At 50.2% G+C, this 18,734-nt stretch overlaps 1 protein-coding gene across 1 annotated transcript in view; it reads left to right on the forward strand.

Annotated features, from left to right (window-relative positions):
- Window positions 1-4,175: 4,175 nt before the first annotated feature.
- The window catches only part of CD9 (CD9 molecule), a 33,813-nt gene continuing 19,254 nt past the window's right edge, over window positions 4,176-18,734 (forward strand). The window contains exon 1 of the mRNA XM_060658632.3: window positions 4,176-4,385. Coding sequence (XP_060514615.1) covers window positions 4,320-4,385 — 66 coding nt within the window. The 5' untranslated portion in view covers window positions 4,176-4,319. The remainder of the gene's footprint in view (window positions 4,386-18,734) is intronic.

Genomic DNA, 18,734 nt, shown 5'->3' on the forward strand with positions numbered 1-18,734 from the left:
GCAAAATGCCCTCTGACGTGTAAGGCGACGTCTTCACAGATTTGGGGGATTAGGATGTGAGGGGCCATTAAAGTAGAAATGCCCAACAGGCCCTTGGATATCATGACGAGTTTAGGGAGAGGTCAGCTCAAAAGAGAAATGGTGAGGGAGGTGAGTATTCAGAGAGAGTCTAGAGGGGAGCAGAGGGCAGAGGACTAAAGCCTGAGAAAAACCAGTCCTCTGCAGTTTTTCCACACACGTGTCCAGAGGACCTGGATGGGCCACCAAGGGACTGGGAGCTATGGAGAACCCAGAAATTAATCAAGTGAAGGATCCTTTAGAGAAGCTCACCACCAAAATGTGTACCCACAAGAGAACATGATGAAGGTCAATGAGTCACACGTGAGGAAGATTCAAACAAGGTAATCCACGGAGGGAAAGACTGGGATGTTCAAGGAAGATTTCATGAAATGGTGGCACTTGAGCTTATTAAGAGGAGCAGGAAAGAAGTTTCTAGAAGTGAAGGGAGTGAACCAAGATGGTACAGCACCAGGAACACCAAGGGAGAAATGTCCAGAAAGAAGGGATGGTCAGCAGCATGAAATGCTACAGCAGCATCAGGGAGAAAACAAGCCACAGAATGATCACTGGTGTGATCCTGGCGGCCAGCAGGGCGTTAGTGGACAGAGATTGTGGGTCCTGCCTGTTGCGACCCACAGCTGGAGATGGGTGTGGCGGGTTCATTAACTCGCCTCGCCCCTGAGGCTTCCAATCTTAACACCAGGGGGCGCACAAAAGCCAAAGCGGACCTTCAGCCCGAATCTGGGTTTTTCCAGAAACAGGATGCCCTGAGGGAAGGGAGGAAAAGTTTCCCACTCCCAGCGCCACAAAGCCTGGAAGCCCTCTGTGACTCCATGTGATCTCTGACTCAGGGGCTTACCCAGATTTTCCCCTTTCAGCTAAAGCAAACCATATTTTTTCCATCTCTGTTTTTCCTGGTTGCCTGTAGAACTAACTATGTGTAATAAACACACTTTGGCCCAGAGGCTTGTTACATCATAGCATGTCACAATGCAGGAGCCCCGCCATCTCCTAATCCAAAATGTTCCTACAGGTGTGGAACTTGAGGCCCAGAGAGAGGAAGGGACTTGTCCAAAATAAACCAAAAGTTCAGATGAAGAATTCAGATCTATCTCCTCACTCACATGATAAGGACCCCCTTGATTGTAATTGGGAGCTTAACTATGCCCCCCTCCATTGTTTCTTGAGTATAAATAATAATAGTAATAGTAACAACAGATAACATTTCTTCAGCACTTGTGTGGCAGGCACTGTACCAGGCCCTCCTAGTGGATTACCTCATTCAATATGCACATTACCCTAGCAAGTAGTTTCTACTATAAGCTTAAATATTTACTGAACTCCTCCCACCTTTGCTTGTGAACAGGTTGGAGTGAGAGGAGGCGAGGAGAGAAGAATATAAAAAGATAAAATCTTCTTTCGTTAGACCAGTTCTCCCTAGATAGGTAGCCTCTGCCTGAGAGCAACACAATGGGACATTGTTTTCTTTACCACCCCCACATACTGCCCTGCCCCAACCATCCTCAGTGGACACTAGATTACGGTGAGTGACTGAGGTAGAGCATTACCAAAATTCCTCCACTTGACTGCTCTCGGTGCTGTGTAAACTGTAGGAGCCCTGTTTTCCTGGCTCCTCCTTCCTGTTCATCCTTCCTTCTCCTTCTCATCCACTAGTGGCAGTTTCCCCAGAGCGGCCAGCCGCCTGTAGTTTCCTGCTCTGTGCCTTTGCATATACAGTTCCCTAGGCCTGGAATTCTCTCCACCCCGCCTCCCAAAGTCAGCTGCTGCTGTGTTCCCTGCACTGAGAAGCCTCTCCTGACTCTAGCAAGCTTGGGGATGCACGCTGTGTCGCCCCTTGTTCCTAGACCACATCTCCCCTGAGCCAAGATTCCCTGAGCTCACACTTACCTGCCCTGCATGGAGATTCTTCCGTGAGGATCAGAGCTCCCTCCATCTCAGTATACAGTGCAGTCCAAGGCATAGTGGGCTCCTGAGAAGCACTAGAACCCGTGCATGGATCCTCCATAATCTGTCTCTTGCTGTTCTGGCTGGGATCTCTCCTCATCATGCCCCCCCCCCATGCTGACACACACACACACACACACACACACACACACACACACTGTCCCCTCTTCCGGTTTTGCTTGCACTCTCCAGCCCCTCCCCACCGCCCACTGCCCCCCCCCATCCATTTCTCTTTGTCTCTCACCTGAACTATCTAGAGCCTCCTAACTGCTCTCCATATGTTCTCACCTCACCTCACCTTTTGTGTCCCATGCTCCCTTCACACTACCCAGTTGCGGGGGCCCCCCACCCCATACAACAACTTGTCACCTGTCACCTTCCACATAATCCCCCAAACCTCTGAGCCAAGGTCTGCACAAACAATAGCCCTTAACTTCAAGGGGCCAAATGCCTGTACCTCCTGCCCTCCCCCACCCAGCTGCCTAAAATACAGGTAGCCATCAACCTAAATCACACAACAGATGGAACCCATTCCCTGCCTGAACCCTTCAGTGGGCGACCCCTTACCTCAGGGTGCAAAGTGCGGAGGGGAGGCTCCCTTTCACCTCACCCCAGCTGGGTCTCCACCTTCACCTCCCACATACCTTCCCCAACCGTGAGCTCCAGCCCAGACCCCAGACAGCCCCAGCCCCAGGCTTTGCCCAATGTTCTCCAGTGATTACAACTTTCCCTGTGGTTCTGCAGCATTACTTACCAATCTGTTCAGAGCTATGACACCCAAATAGCACTCTCCCTCATTGTCTGGATGCCTGAATCCCTCCACCAGTGGACACCCAGCCCCTGCCCCTAATGAGCCCCCTTATAAGTAGACACTGAAGAATGTTTTTGAATGAATGAATCAATGAGCCAAATATGACCGTGATAATAAACAGCAAGATAAGAGCTACAAAGTGCTGACCCTCTCTGTTTCTAGTGGGTGAAATTGAGTTATATTCTTTTTTTGCTTGTTGGTATTTTCTGATGTTTCTTGCTTTTGCAAACGATAATTCGTTTTGAAAAACTTAAATAAAGGGGTTTTTGGGACTTGAAAAGACTCTCCTCGTCCTTTAGTGAGAAACAGGAAAGGAATGTTAGAGGAGCCTCAGAGTGTCTACATCTGAAGAGGGCAGGGCCAGCCAACCAGAGGGCACACACCACATGCAAGGCCAGGCAGAGGTGAGGAGTGAATGGGGCAGTGTGTTCCAGGTAGAGCAGTGTTCAGCACAAGGAGCTGAATGCATTATGGGGAATTTCAACTTGGGCCATTGAATGAGGAAAAGGTTTTGAAAGTTTTTGGGTGGAGGAGAAACAGGCTCAGAACTCAGCATCCCGAGGCCAAAGGGCAAGACAGGGTGATATGGAGTAGAGGCAAGAACAGAAGCCTGGCTACAAACTCTCCTCCTCTCAGGGCATTTAAACCTCAAGGCCAGGAAGCACTCCAGGACCACCGGATTATCAGCCATTTTACAATTCGGAGATTATATTTGAAAATTACTCCCATAAGCCTCCAACCTCTCTTCCCACCTGGATTGCCAGCTTCTAATTCCTCCTACTCCGCATGATGTGCCAAGTAAGTGTACTCCAAATGACAGTGCAAGGAGCCACCTCAAGGAGAAATAAAGCCAGGCAGCTTCCCTTCAAGGGGAACCCTGAGCAAGAAGAGCCCTCATTCTGCGGGCAAGGGGACTCTACCCCAACGACCCGAGGAAAATCTCCCCAAAGAGGACTCAGGCAGGAAGCCCAGAATCAACAAAGCGAGAACCGAAGGGCGAAGGGCGAGGCCTCCATAGAACTCCTGGGTAAAAGTGGCTGGGGGGGGGGGGGGGGGGGGAGGGAGGGGGGACGGTGTCAGTCTGGAGTGATCCCTGGACGGTTGAGAGGAAAGCGGGAGGTCTGTGGCGGGAAGGAGGGTATGGCCGATTAGGGGGAAAGAGGGCTGTGCGGGAGGCAGGAGGAGAAATGAGAGTGCGGGCTCCGGGTCTGCTGAGCCGGAGTCCCCGGAACCTGGGCAGTAGCCGGCCGGCCGGCATTGGTGGGGCAGGTGGGGCCAGGGGCGGGGTCGGCCGGGGGCGGGGTCCACGGCACATGCGCACCGCAGCCCTCGCGCGCAGTAAGGAGTGGCACTTTTTAAAAGTGCAGCCCGGAGGCCAGCCCGCAGCCGCCGACACCTCGGTCCGAATCCTGGTGCCGCTCGTCCCGGCCGCGCGTCCCCCCAGTCCCTCACCAGTCCGGTCCAGGCCCGTCTAGCCCGCACGATGCCGGTCAAAGGAGGCACCAAGTGTATCAAATACCTGCTCTTCGGATTTAATTTCATCTTCTGGGTGAGTGAGTGCGACTGCCGCGCGCTCCTCTGCGGGGCCACCTGTTCGTCCCGGGAACCCCGTCCGCGGTCGGAAGTGCCGGTAACTGGCGCTGCCCGCGCCGGGTGGACTCCGGGCGGGAAGAGAAAAGCACTGCGGTCGCCAGCTGGCTCCTCGACGGGGTCCGGGGACGAGCTGGGCGGGCACGATCATAGAAGACTCCTCCGAAGCCGAGCTGGCAGGGGGAGGCTTGGGGCCCTAGCGAGCTGGGGCGCGGAGACCGGCCCCGGCCCTTTCTTTCGCCGAGGGTTTGGGGTGGGGTTTGTGTCTGTTCCCACCCCCAAACCCCTCCGAGTGCAGGAGGGGGAAGACGGCAGAGAGAAACGGAGCACCCCTCTTCTGGGAACTTGGGGCCATGGCCAAGGAGGACTGTGGCGGGCAGTACAGTTCGTAATCTGGGTGGGGTCTCACAAGTGGCAGGGGCCTCGAGGAGGGGGGATGCGAGCACACTGAGGACTTCAGCGGCGCGGGGAGAGCTCAGCCTGGAGCTGTTGACACTTTTACACTGGAAAGGGAGAGGGAGGGAGGATTAGGACCCCGTCCACCCTCGAGGAGGTACCTGAGGTACCTCGAGGAGGGCTTGATTCTGAGCCGCCACCGTGAGAAAGTCCAAACTGTCTCGAAACTACCTGAAAGACTAGCTTGTCTTGATTTTTTTTTTTCAAAGGCGATAAGTATCTGAACTGGAGAGAACTCTGGGAGAGTTGGGGAGAGGAGGGGCAGATGCCTGTTGGCGCTTTTAGTCCAGTGTTTCTCCATTTCCGGGGGAAGATCAGGTGCCTGCCGCCCACTGCCAGCCCAGGGCCTCTGGCCTCGCCTACGCCCCCATGCCAGCCCACCCAGTGGCAAGGCGGGGCCAGGGAGAGTGGAAGTTCACCTGGAGAGGACACCAGGCCAGGAAGCTACCTGACTCCCACTGCTGGCCACACTCAGCCTTTCTGCAAATGGAATGCCAGAGGGAAGCAGCAGAAAAGGGGATGTCCCCTCCACACTTTCTCTTGGAGGATTAAGGGACCACCCAGAGACAGAAAAGAAGCAAGGAATAATCTGAGGACTACATCCCTTGCACACAGATGGGCAATATTTGCTCCTTTGCAGTCAGAAAGGGATTTGGAAAGGCAGCCCTTATGCCACTCGTGAGATGGCTGTAGAAACAGGCATGCCACCAGAGCCTTGTAACAAAAAAATATACTGTACTTATTCCCCTGGAGCTGGTCACTGGGGTCCCCAGGAACCTTGGGACAAACCTCTTGAGATTTTAATCCTCTCTCCGGAGCTGACTCTTGCTCTTGCAAGAGTTACCATACCTAACACATGTTCTAGTGAGGATGGCACATAGATGTGCCCCTGCCCAACACTTGGCCTGTTTTAGGGAGACCTCCTGGTGGTGGCGTTACTTCCTCCCGGTGTTCCCACAAGCCCCCAGCAGCCAGCCTGCCAGCTAGCTCCCAGGCTTGGCTTCCTCCTCTCCCCAACCGCTGGCACCAGAAAAGAATGTGAGAAGGCGGGTTAGCCCCGCCCCACCCCACCCTTGTCCTTTGGGGAGTTTTCCTCTCCCCTCCCCAGCACAACCTCCGCCACACACCCCCCCCCTCCCACCCCGCCCCGCCCATCTGTTGGTTAGTCCTCAGCTATCTGCCTAGGCTGCATCAGGGTTTCAGGCTGGGAAGGAACCACAGACTACCATGGGCCTTCATACCCCAAGTCTGCCCTGTAGCACATGCAGGAGCCTGATGGGAGGCTCCAGGGCTCCTCTGGGATCTGCTCAGTCTCTTATTGTCTCCAGCCTACCACCCCACCCACATTCAGAGCTGCCCTGGCCTGGACTAGGTGCTGCTGATCAGCTATGTCATCTGAAACAGAAATGACTCACTCTGGGAATGTTTGGGTCCAGAATTAGGAAGGGCTCTAGTGATCATCCAGTCTGGCCCTAGTATTCACAATGAAGAAGCAGAGAACCAGAGAGGGATGATTGGCCCAGGATCACAGAGACCGAACCAATACCACAACCCTAGTGTCCCTTACTTGAGTCCCATCCTCTTCTGTCTCCATCATGAAACCAACAAGGGGACCTGGCAAATGAGCTGGTGTAGGGGGGTTAGCTACGTTCTCCTGAATTAACTATTGTTCAGTAGTGTTGTATCAAGGGCCCTGTAGAGATGATGGAATAAAGGGGTATCAGGATCCACTTGTGCAGCCTGCAAAGGCCCTTTCCAAGTCTCATGATCTAGCCAGAGCAGGAAGCATCATCCCCATTGTACTGATGACCAGGAAAAGAGTCCCTAGAGAAGTTAAATGACTTATCCAGGGTCATGTGGCAGGATAGCACGAGAAGTAAGTTTGAAGGCAGGTCTGGTTGGTCTAAAGTCCAATGTACTTTTCATCCCAACCCAGGCCCAGCTGGGTAGGAACAAGCTCCCAAAAAGATCTTTAAAAAGGAACCACTTGGATTGTTATGATGACACCAGTTACCTTTTTTTGAGACCAGAGATTTATAAACTTAGCATTTGGGATCTGACGTGGGCCTTGAAAAACAGGAGTTGTGAGGCCAGGAGCCACCAGCACCTCCTGAACAAAGGATGCTGAGAGGGGTAGCCTCGCAGGGACCCAGAGAAAAGCCCACCTCAGTGGTGGTGGGCTTAGGGTGGGGAGAGGGTACACCTCTTCCCTGGCCCTGCCTTCAGCCCTGGGGAACCCTCAGTGACAGCTGAGCCTGCACCCCTGCCCTCCCCAAGTGGGGCCTCCAGTGCTTACTGCCAGACCAAGCACCCTGTTCATCCAGCACCCTCACAACGCTAACTTCTTGGCTCTGTTTCAGTGTTTCTGTATTTCCTCCAGACCGCCCTACCACAGTGGGAACCTGGACAGGGACCTGGGTCTCAGTCTAGCTTTGTCCTCATGTCACTTTGAAACCTTGGGGAGGTTGCTTTTGTGCTCCAGACCTGTTTCCTCATCTGAGGAAATGATGATGGGTTGAAACAAATGGTGACAGAAATCCCTTCAGCTCAGTCTATGAGCCTGGCCCCACCCCGAGTACCTACAGCAATAGGACTTCCCCACACAACCCAAAATCAAAATCAGAGTTGGGGGATGGACATGTGCTGTGGCTATGAAGGCTTGTCCTTGGAGCCTGGCTTCATTTGGGTCTTTACCTCTTGGGCCTGATTCTTGGTGTCTTTCCTGTTAACCTCACATTTTCCCCTCTCTTGCCCTGGATGGGGTCCCTATGTTTGGGGGCTCTCTGTTTTCCTCGCCCTCAGCCATTTGTGGTAGTCCTGCCCACTGACCAGCGCGCCACTCTGGGTTCAGTCTCCCCATCACCGGATGGAGCCAGCGTCTACCCCATGGCGTTGTTGTAGGCAAAATGAGAGAATGTATGTGCTGCACTTGGCATAGTAGCCTTAACTTTCTGTTTACTCCAGCTGTGGTTGCTCCTCTGTTGGAGGTAGATGGAAGCAGTGGGGAGGGTGGGAGCACTTCCCTAAGCAAGAAGTGTGGAAATTGAAACCAGGGACATAGGCAGGAATCCACATTCGGAATCCACACACATTCCCCCCCCTTCCTTTCCTTCTCTTCTTGCATCACTGCCAGCCTCATGATCCACCCCGCCTCAATGATTCCCGCTTTGGGACACCCACTCCATTTTATGTGTGGCTACACGTTTGATTATGGGGCGGCGCCCCACTTCTGAAAATAAACTACACAGCACAGGAACCCTAAGACATCAGGCTTCTGGGTCAGGGAGGGGTATGGACCTAGGGGATGGCGGTGGCAGAAGCCCTTCCCACCCAACTTGCCAATTCCCCCAGAAGCTGTTGACCTTCAACGTGGGGCCGAGCAAGCAGCTAGGACTATTCCCTAAAATGGCTCCCCAACTTTGGCACGCAGACAGCCAGAGCTCTGGGAAAGCTGGCTGTGTTTCTACTGAGGTTGGCAGGTTTGGGGAGAGGTGAGTTGAGGCCAGGTGTCTGCATCTGCTAAGGAAAATAGGACTTCTCCCTTTGTCCCCTGCCCAGAATCTTGATGGCTTTCCCCGCACTTTTCCCTGCATTGGTTGTCAACAACAAAGATCTGACTCCTGACTTGGGGGGAAGGGGATTCCTCTACACACACTACACACATACACACACACAGACACGCACACACATGCTCACTCTCTCTCTTTGTCTGTCTCTCTCTCCCCCTTCACTTTCAAAGTGCCCCATGGCACCGTTCCAGACCTTACTCTTTTGTACTCCAAGGAAGAGGTTGCTGGTTAAGACCTGAATTTGGATCCACTTTGATAAGCAGCCCCACGGAGGGCCATCCCTGCCAGAGCACTTAACTCTGCCAAAGGAGGCATCTGTGGTTTCAAACCTCACAAGTCAGTGCTCTCACACCCTTTGGTATTACATGTGAATCTTCCCTGTTAGACGCAGAGCTGTGTGTCCCGTGTTTGTTTTCCGGTTCGATTCAATTTTATAAGGAGGTGTGGCTTTTGGTCACACAGTCTGCAACTTAATAATACACCTTGAACTTGCCAAAGCACCTTTTCTTCTAAAGAACACAGCCTTGACAGTTCTTTCCTGGGTGCGCCCGGCTGCAAGGATAAGGGACCGCAGGTCATGGGTTATCGTGGCTCCTGTAACCTGTTGTCTCCTTGGTAGCTGGATGTTCTCAATAGAACTGTGTCCAGCTGGGGAGAAGACAGTGAAGTTTGAGGAGCTGCGTGTTTATTTTCTGTGATCCCCCCTCCCCAGGTGGGGGTCAGTGGGACTTCCTTCCACAGGTCTTTTCAACCAAAGCCCTGCAGAAACCACCTTTCCATCTCTTCCATACAGGAGGGTGATGACTTCATTGTTTTAGGGTTCTGAAAACCTGGGGAAGAGCCTGTTGGCCCCGTGCTCTCAACTACGGGGAATTCAGGAGACCAGAAGAGCTGATCTCAATAATACATTTTTTAAATTTATGTTTTTGAAGTCTGACTGCAGATCACTTGCCTGTTTCATTCTGTGGAAAAAGTCGTGCTGGTCCAGGGACATTTTCATTTTCCATCAAGTGATGGCATCCAGCTGTGGAAAGCAGCATCCTGCCTCCAGATGAGATAATTTTATAACAATTACATCCACCCGTAATTCCAACTCCCCCGACCCCCAACCACCACCCCAAAAAAGTACTTGGTTCTGGATAGTTTGTAAGTACTGTGTGCTATCGTCCTAGATTCATGGACCTTAACCAGATTTTTAGGGAATCCCACAAAATCAGTAGGACCGGCCTCCAGAAAAATGTTAGGCCTTTTTGTTGTTGTTTTGTTTTGTTTTGTTTTGTTTTGTTTTGTTTCTGTTTTTGCTTTTTTTTCTGGAGGCCAATGGACCTTAGGTTATGAACACCTCATTTTAGTTTTTCTCTCTTATTTTCCAAGCAACCTCTTCTCTATTCTGAATCCCTTGTTTCAGCCATGAGTAGTGGGTTGCCCAAGGACTATGTGGGGGAATTGCGGGTGATTTGAGAAAGGCTAAGTTCCCTGATGATCAACAACAGTGTAGACTGGAGAGCTAGCCTCCCCACCCATACTTGCTCTGACTCTCAGCTTAATCATTGCCCAGGGAGTGGCTTTGACTCTCGATTAATTTAATGAGTGTTCTGTATTTCTAGTCCACATGAAGAATCCAACTTTATGAGCTTCTAGCCAAGTTTTGCTTCTTGGGTTAGGTTTCCCATAGCTTGGGTGATTTGTATTTGTTTAGGAAGAACTGAGTTCTGTCTTTCCCCCCTCCTCCTTCCCACCCAATGGAGACTAAAATCAGCCAACCTTCCCTGGCCTTGCCCTTGAGGACTTTGGAAAGGGAAGGGTATCTCTGGGGGATCATTTGGGGATTTGGACTCCTGAGGAGATGATACTCAGTCTGGCTGAATAGCAGAGGAGGGTGAAGCCCTCTGACTTGGAGAGGGGACTGGATTCATTTGATTGTAGCAAAGATCCCTGGGTAGAGAGGTTTGGGGACTATTGACTTGGAGAAAAATCAGAAATCTGGGTTTTAAAGATCCTGCTTGTTCAATCCTCTTGGCAGGCATTGTGCAGGGGAGCTGAAACAGTGACTCTTGCTGGTGCTGTTACAAAAGAAACCCTCCAAAGCTTAATCCTGTTTCTATTATGTTCAACGTAGATTCCAGGTTCCACTGAACACCTCTCAGGCCGGGCAGGCCAATGGCCCGTGACTTCTACCAAGCCCTCGCCTCCTGCGCTCAGAACACAGTCCCTTGCTTCTGTTCCCAGCATGAGCTACATGTCAGTGTCCAAGTGTAAAAACAGCACAACACATGGATCATAGCAGCAAATCCTTGACCAGGGCTTCAAAAATACAATCAAGTAAATCAGACAGTTTCACTGAATTCAAAACAAATTTCTATATAACACTCCGGTTTTATCTTTAAACCTACATTGATCAAATCAATAGCATGATAAATGATAAAATTGATTTATTAAAACTTTAAATGAAAAGATCAGCAAACCCCTACTTAATTGTGAACGCATTGCTTTGCAAGTCAACAGAAGTTTGGTGTTTTTAAAAGATAGTTTGCTATAGACTGGAAGGTGTCCCCCCTCCCCCCCCCCCCAAAATGTATATGTTAAGTTCTAAAATCCAGCATGATGGTATTTGGAGGTAGGGGCTTTCAGGGTGATTGACTCACTCTCATGAATAGGATTGGTGCTCTTAGAAGAGGCCCCAGAGAGCATCCTCCTTCCTTCTACCATGTGAGATTATAGCAAGAAGACAGCCCTCTGTGAACCAGGAAGCAACTCCTCACCAGACCCCAAGTCTGTTGGTACCTTGATCTCAGAGTTCCCAGCCTCCAGAACTGTGAGCAATAATTTCTTGTTAAGACACCCCGTCGATGGTATTTGGTCATAGCAGCCCAAATGGACTCAGACATAGCTATTTATATGTTCAAATCAAAATCACCTCTTCCCGCCTAGGTGAGTGATTGTACACACAGCTCACATCGGTGTCCCCCTCCGGTGGGTGGCAGGCCTCCTCACCCCCCACAGCAACTCTGCTCATTAGCAGAATGCACAGTCCAGACACAAGAAACCCTTCCCACTAAGACAGTCTCCCGTTCTCCCCCACGCAGTATGAATGTTTCACGTTGCTTCTTGCAGTAGGGGGCTGCGCATTTAAATCTGTTACTATTATGCTCAGGCTTTCTAAAGCCTCCTTTCTGCAAGCCTGGGAACATCTCCACATCCCCTACTTTCCCTTGCCCCCCCTATATTATAGCTCTGAGTCCCTAAGACACATAATCCTTAAGAGACCCAGAAAGCTTATTTCAGATAGGAATTAGATTCTCATCCGGTGCTGGGGAGGGACCATCAGTGTGGGAAACTGGCATTATCCTCATGTGGCTGGTGCCTCTCAGGACCCCATGGCTGGGGCTGCAACACAGGCCTGTGATCATGCCCTCTCGTGCCCTTTGCTGGCAGGATGGTGCTGTGGGGAAAGGGCAGAGGTTCTGGGCCTCACCTTGGTGCCATTCCTATAGGGGATGCAAGGACGGTGGCCACTGGGCAGATCTAACAGTGTCTGCACTTGCCAGGTTTGTGACAGTAGCGAAGTTGGGATAAGAAGAAAACATGCCAAGTTACTGCAGGGAATCTGTTTCCCAGAGCAGTGCTTGTGTCCACACAGATTTTCTGGCCAGTGCAGCAAGGGTGTGGACGCCACTCTTGGGCCAGAGGCCAGCAGGAGGAAGTGCATTCTCTCTCTAGACTGTCTATCAGGCAGCTGGCCTCGGAGAGAGGCCAGGTTCACGGGGCACCTGCGGCCAGGTGGCTGTTGCAGGTGTTTGTCTGTCCTGAGAAGGTAAAGCCCTTTGGTGGGCTCTCTTGGGACCTTTAAGGATAGAAGGTACCCTTTTGAAATGGGATCAGATGTGGCTAGGAGGGAGACAGCACAAAAGTGAAAAATTCTGGCTCTGAAATCAATGAAACTGATCTAAAAGACAGTTTAGCAAAATGATTGAGAATATGGGCTTTGTAGTCAGACTGTCCACGGTTCAAGTTCTAATCCAGCCACTTATTTGCTGTGTGATCTCAGACAAGCTGCTTCTGTGCCCAAGTTTTCTCATCTAAAAAATGAAAGTAAATAGTAGCTACTTGGTGGGTCTACTGTGAAAATGAAATACTACAGGTGAAGTGCTGTGTTGTCGTGCTAGCTGTCCAGTGACATACAGTTGACCCCTGAACAATGCGGGGGTTAGGGGCACCAACCCCCATGCAGTCAAAAGTCTCTTTATAACTTTTGACTTCCCCAAAACTTAACTACTAATAGCCTCCTGTTGACCAGAAGCCTTACCGATAAGTCAATTAGCACATGCTCTGTATGTTATATGTATTATATATACTGTGTTCTTACAATAAGATAATCAAGAGAAATGAAAATGTTATTAAGAAGATCCTAAGGAAGAGAAGATACATTCACAAGACTGTACTGTATTTATCAAAAAAATCTGCGTATAGTTGGACTTGTGTATGAGTTGAAACCCATGTTATGCAAATGGGAGCTATAATTAAGAGACCTAAAATGTAGGCAGGAATCATGGCAAAGGGATAGGATAGATGATAGGTCAGACACAACAGTTGGGGACCTTGGCTCTTGCTCGTTTCCTGGCCCTGTGCTCAGAATGCACCATGTTGGGGAAGGAGGGCCATTTAACTGAGCGGTGCTGGGCATGCCTTTTGCCAACACTGCTAATCCACATGCCACATGGCATTGTTTCAAAGGTATAAAAAAAGGGGCATCTCCCACCACCATTCAGGGCCATGCAAGCAAGTGGCAACTGTTCCCACAGATGGAATGAAAGCTAACTGGTCCACATGGCTAAAATAAGAGAGAGAGAGAGAGAGAGAGAGAGAGAGAGAGAGTGTGTGTGTGTGTGTGTGTGTGTGTGTGTGTGTGTGTAATCGCCAAGTGTCTTAGTGAGGCATACACAATGGAAAACAAATGTGTGGTATTCTGGAATTTAAAGCAAAACATCCCCCAAACAATCCCCCACATCAGATGATTTTGGTTAAGATCAGAATGCCTGCTTTCAGCAGAAAACAGATTTATGGGCTGGCTGATGTATGCTGCATGTCTGGCAAGCAGGCAGTGGAAACTTGAAATGAGGTTTCTTGTTTAGAAAGAGGTTATCTTGGGCAGAGGCCCTCCCTCTCTATCCTTCATCCCCTTACTACTAACCCATCATATCAGCTGAAATTTTTCTCGTCTCTTGGGCAGAGTAAGAGCTCTGGTTTTTAACTGATGGTGATGTCCTTGGAAGGGAGGATTTCTCAACTCTTGAGCTTGTTCCGAGCAGGTCACTGCCTAATTACCATTAAGGTGTGCTGAGAAAAAGCTTACAAGGCCCTTCACCTTCTGCCACACCCCAGAGAGGGGACCACACTAGCTCCCTTCCACCAGGGATGAGACAGGCAGTGGAGTAATTAACCTCTACATGGCACGTGCTGTGCATGTGACAGAGGGAGAGAGTTGATGGCTGAGTTGCTCCATACCTGCTCTGTGTGACTTTGGGGAAGTAACTACCTCTCTGAGCCTGTTTCCTCATCTCAAACTGGGATGATCAGAACTACCTCTAAGTGTATAAGGCAGTCCTACCAGTCCTCTTAGATTCACAAGGGGACCTTACTGTAGAAATCTAGCTCCCTCACATTCCTCGTCTCCCTGGGAAATCCCACTGTCACTCCTATAGGGCATGTTCCCATTAGACTGAAGTCACACTGGAACACACACTGGCCCAAAAGAGCCACTCTTAGCAAATTGATGGCACCCATAGGCTATAGCTATTGAACCACTTTCACCCTTCCACCCAAGAGACCCCCCCCCCTCCAAGTGCACTGGAATCCCCAGAAAGTGAACCCCTGCAAGCTCAGCGAGCAGGCCAAACAGGTGCTTAGGATGTCGGCAATGCAGGTAAGCCCAAGGAATCATGGAGAAAATATGAACTTTTCTGACCTTCTTTATATTTATTTTATAATACTGATTTTTTAAAATATTGAATTATATGGGGTAGGTGCCATAATTTCCTCAGTATTTAGGGCTGTAAAATGGTCACAAGAGGCAGAAGTGTGCCTTCCCAAGGACCTGGCTTCTCAGGGACGGTAGGGCTTGTTGTTGACTTTCTGATGTGCCCTGGTGTGGTGTAAAAGAACAGCACATGGTAGCAGGGCCCTTTATGACACAGCGATTGTTGGGTGTGGGAGGAGTTGACTTGTCAGAAATGCAGATTCCTGGGGGAAATCAGTGACTCTCCTTAAGCCACACTTTCCTTGTTTGAGTAATGAAGGTAATATCCCCAAAGTCTTAGGGTTGTTAGAAATGGTGGCATATTTAATGTAAAAAGCTTATCGCAGTGCCTGGCTCCAAGCAAGAACTCGGGTGTTAGTTCTGGCAGCTACTGCTATAGTTACGATTACTACTGCCTCTCGGAATGTTTCAGAGATTGAAGCTGTCCTAAAGATTCACATTCATCCATGTCTTCTCACCTCAGTTCTGTAAAGCCACATCACGCAGGATTGTTCAAGTCTGAACCTTTACCCCTAGGTTTTTTCCCTTTTAGAAGGTGAATTAGAGGACTTGTCTTTCCATCTGTCCACAAAATGCCCATTTTAGAGATTTTCCCAGTATGGGAAAGGTGGGTGAGGAGAGGGACCAGTTTTGCACATAGCTGGGAGTGGCCCCAGCATCAGGGCCATTTGGCAGAGGGCCCCCCTCCCCTTGTGGAGTCGAACTGGGAATTCAACAATAGCCATAAGAGGAAGAAATCTGCCCTTCCTCCAAACCAGGAAGGATAGCCTCGACACCTCTCCTGTTCACTTCTTGTGCTTCCCAGGAAGAGGTAGATTCCCTCTTATCTAGAACTTTCTTGACACCTTGAAGCCAGGTCTCAGAGTGGGGCAGAGCCAAAGTCACCATTGCTTCTATGTGGACCCCACAGCAAGGGGAAAGAAGGCAGAGCTGGCCCCAAAGGGTGTGTTTTCCCTGGCACCCGGTGATGGTGGATTGAAACCACCATCTCTCCCAGCCTCAACAGAGGGGAAGGGAAAGGAGAGAGAGAGAACAAACCCAAGGAGAAGTTAGTGGTCAGTGAGCTCCTTCCCTCTTGGCTTTCCCCTAGGCTGGGGTTGGCACCCTGAGTCTGAATCACTTCACCACAGCAGACAAATTAAGGTTTAGGTCAGAGCATTTTGCTAAATTCAGCATGTCCAGATGACCTTCTCATTCCCCGAGAAAAGTTCCTAGGGGTTCCTAGTCTTCCCATTCACCAGCTGGCCAGGGAGAGAGCACGGTGTCAGGAAGAGGCAGCTTTGAGTTGTCTGTGTGGATCTGGTTCAGTGTGAATGTTGCCTCTTGCTGCCGTGTCCTCTCGAGTGAGTTGTTACTTAACCTCTTGGAACCTGTTTTATCTCTAAAGGTGATGAGAGGATTAAATGAGATGATGTATGTCAGTCACCTCCTATAATGTGAGACGTGCATGGATGCCCATAGAGAGTAACTATTCCTATTATTGTATTATTGATTTTCCCTTCTGTAGCCTCTGGAGGAGTTGCTCATGGACAGAAAAGCCTGCTAGAAGTCAACTCAACACTAACCTATGACATCGTTGACCATTAGCCTCTGCATATATTCTTTACAAAAAGAAATAAAATTTTGCCCCCTAGAATTTATAATTAGTTGAGGAAAAGAATCCACTCGTACCTAATGGCTGTCCAGCCTAGGGAGAACTCAGGCTGCAGAAATCAGGAGGAGGAGGAATTTTTTACCAAGACCGCCCTGCTGCGGAGGCTGTGGGAGTCATTTTGGCTTCTTGGAGAGGAGAGTTCACAGGGCTTAGCTTGTGTGATGAATACTTATTTGGAAGCCAAATGCAGGTTCTAACTTGAACCATTTACTATGAGTGCCTAGGCTCAGTGGGTTCAAGATAGAGTTGTCCAGCCATTATCTCTTTCTTACCTCTAGCTTCCCTCCCACTTACCTGACCTGTGTCCTCCCTTTGACTATCACCATGCAGCAGTACAAGGTGTTCCTGAGGCCCAGTCGCATGGCTCTACAGCACTAGATGGAAGAGTTGAGCCCATACTCTCCAGATTACAGTGTAAAGTAGAATGGCGAAACACTGTTCCACGTAAGGGCTGAGCCCAGAGGAAGCTCCTACCCCCCGCCCCACTCCATGGCTTCCTGACCTTCAGCACTGGCATTTAGAAGCTAGTCTCTGGGCGTGCCTGGGTGGCTCATGGGGGCGCCTGGGTGGCTCAGTTGGTTAAGTGTCTGATTTCGGCTCAGGTCATGATCTCAAGGTTCATGAGTTCAAGCCCCGTGTCGGGCTCTGTGCTGACAGCTCGGAGCCTGGAGCCTCCAGGCTTCAGATTCTGTATCTCCCTCTCTCTCTGCGCCTCCCCTGCTTGCCGCTCTGTCTCTATTTAACAAAATAAATAAATGTTAAAAAAAATTTTTTTAATTAAAAGAAAGAAAGAAAAAGGAAGCTAGTCTCTGTGCCCAGAGGAAAGCTTCTCCATGTCATCCGATTGTTTGGTGTTTACATAAAGGTCCAGAACAGTGGTTCTCAAACTTGAGCAAGCATCAGAATCATCTGGGGGGATTGCTGGGCCCCACCGCACCCATTTATAATTCAGTAAGTCTAGGATGGATGGGGGCAGTGATTTTCATGTCTAACAAATTCCCAGGTGCTGCTGCTGCTGGTCTGGGGACCACACGTGGTGACCCGCTGGCCTAGAGATAAGTTTCCCAGTGGCCCAGCTTCTGTCAATCTGAGCACTGCCCCCAGATCAGTGGCTTGGTCAAAGCCTCAGAGCAGAAGTTGTCCAGAAGGATGAGATGACCCCCCAGGACGATCATACTCACAGAGGGATTTATTCTCCAGGACTGTCACCTCTGCAGCTTTTCAACTCCTCTCTAATAAAACTAAAGTTAATAACAGGTCCCTTGTTGCTATCTTTAAATTCTGCCAGGAAGTAACATTTTACTTGTGATCCTTAATTGAAGGCAAGTCATGGTAGTTTTTTCTCCACTCAGGAGAGTGGAGTTTGGTTTTTGTCATTGTTTTCCTGCGTGGTAGGACTGGGTACAGGAGGACTCCGGCCTCCGCTCCTGCCAGGCGTCTTTGCCCTTCCAAAGATGACAGCTTCAGCCTTCATTTGGAGGTGGGAGCGGAGGGTGCCAGGAGAGGATCAGAAGAGGTGGTGAGGACTGGACTCCTGTTTGTGCATGCTGCCAGCGCCGGGCCCAGCCTCCTGACGGGTGAATCAGCCCATCCGAGGCTTGGCAGTCAGCGGTGAGCCAGGGTTGCCATGGAGATGGGTGAGGCTCGAGCCCACAGGTCTGGGTGGCCTGACTTGTTTTTAAATGTTGAGGCCTGTGTGAACATAGAGGCCCTTATCTCTGCTTCTGAGGCTTTCTTAAAGCGTGACTGGTATTCAGGGGCCCAGAAAAGGCTGGTAGGAGAAACTCACATCCTTGGTATTCAGTCTGTTACCGACTTCCCAGGTGCCATGGGGAACTATGCCTACAGGTCTCCCATGCTTAGTCCTTTAAAAAAAAAAATAAGTAAATAACGAGGGTTGACGTGTATCTTACTGAAGGAGGAAAGTAAAGAGATAAAATCCCCTCCCTCTCTGATCTGCTTTTTTAATTCGCCCAGGGAAGCAGCCTGTGATCCCGGGACAGAGCTGACTGTCCCCTTTAACCTTCCTTCCCCACTTTCCTTTGGCCATTCCTGTCTGCGGGTGGCCAGTGTGGGTGTGGAGGAGGTAAATTTATCCATCATCCTCCACCGCACCGCAACTCGCACAGACCCACAGAAACCAGAACCCCTGTGTCCTAGATTGCCCTGTTCCCTCCTGCCCAACCACCCTCTCCAATTGTAGAGGGACACAACTGATAGCCACCGACTGCCATGAATTGCCCCCCTGTCGTGTTGTGTCTTTCTCAAGGTTTATTATTCTTATTACCATCCTTATTTTCCCTACGGAATCTGGCTGGCTATGCCACATTGTGGTCATTGTGGTCTTCAGAGTGTAGTACATGGGTTACATCATTTATCCTCCCCTTCAAGCTAGATTAAAGGCAGGACAGGCGTCCTGCAATCTTGTGCCCAAATGAGAACTCTAAGGGTTGGAGAAGCTAAGGAAAGTGCTTAGTATGAAACCGCATCTAGGTGGCAGACCAGAGTTAAACCCAGAGTCCATGGCTGTCTGCTAATCTGGGGCTTCTCAGCAAAGGTATGCCAGAGAACACCCTGGAGGAGGGGGGTGCT

Source organism: Panthera onca, chromosome B4 (genome assembly GCF_046562875.1).
Source record: "Panthera onca isolate mPanOnc1 chromosome B4, mPanOnc1 haplotype 2, whole genome shotgun sequence".
Lineage (NCBI taxonomy): Eukaryota > Metazoa > Chordata > Mammalia > Carnivora > Felidae > Panthera > Panthera onca.